Below are 446 nucleotides of genomic sequence, written 5' to 3'. Positions count from 1 at the left end.
ATTAGCCTACCAGGACAAGGTCTGAAAACTTCAACCCAGATTTGCCATTTGGAACGTGCTTCCAGTTCAGTAAAAGCCACTTTCCAGAGAACTGGCCAAGTGCTATTGACACACACGTACACACAGAGAAACACACAAACGAGGAAGAAAGAACAGAAGATAATGCAACCGTGGGCTCCCTTACCGGCGAGCGGGTCTGAGGCTGCGTGTTCATTGTTTGAGGGGCTTGAGGGTACACCAACGTGGTTGGAGCTGCATTCTGTCCTGAGGGGTAAGGAGCCTGCCAGGGAACAAGAAAAGTAAATAAAAAAGAGAATGTATCAAATGATTCATCCCAAAAGATAGGAACTCAACACATTACCAGATGGAATGCTGATTAACGTTGAGATAAAGATGACATAGGTGAGTGCGATGGAGAAAGCCTTCTCTGTCAAGGACCCAACTGA

General features: G+C 46.2%; 1 protein-coding gene across 1 annotated transcript in view; it reads right to left on the bottom strand.

Moving 5' to 3' along the window:
• The window catches only part of EIF4G3 (eukaryotic translation initiation factor 4 gamma, 3), an 81,436-nt gene extending 81,222 nt beyond the window's left edge, over positions 1-214 (bottom strand). Inside the window, exon 1 of the mRNA XM_009888342.1 lies at positions 185-214. Coding sequence (XP_009886644.1) covers positions 185-214 — 30 coding nt within the window. The remainder of the gene's footprint in view (positions 1-184) is intronic.
• Positions 215-446: the final 232 nt, after the last annotated feature.

Source organism: Charadrius vociferus, unplaced genomic scaffold, assembly GCF_000708025.1.
Source record: "Charadrius vociferus isolate BGI_N301 unplaced genomic scaffold, ASM70802v2 scaffold107, whole genome shotgun sequence".
NCBI classification, from domain to species: Eukaryota; Metazoa; Chordata; class Aves; order Charadriiformes; family Charadriidae; genus Charadrius; species Charadrius vociferus.
This window is presented reverse-complemented; position numbering and strand designations above follow the sequence as displayed.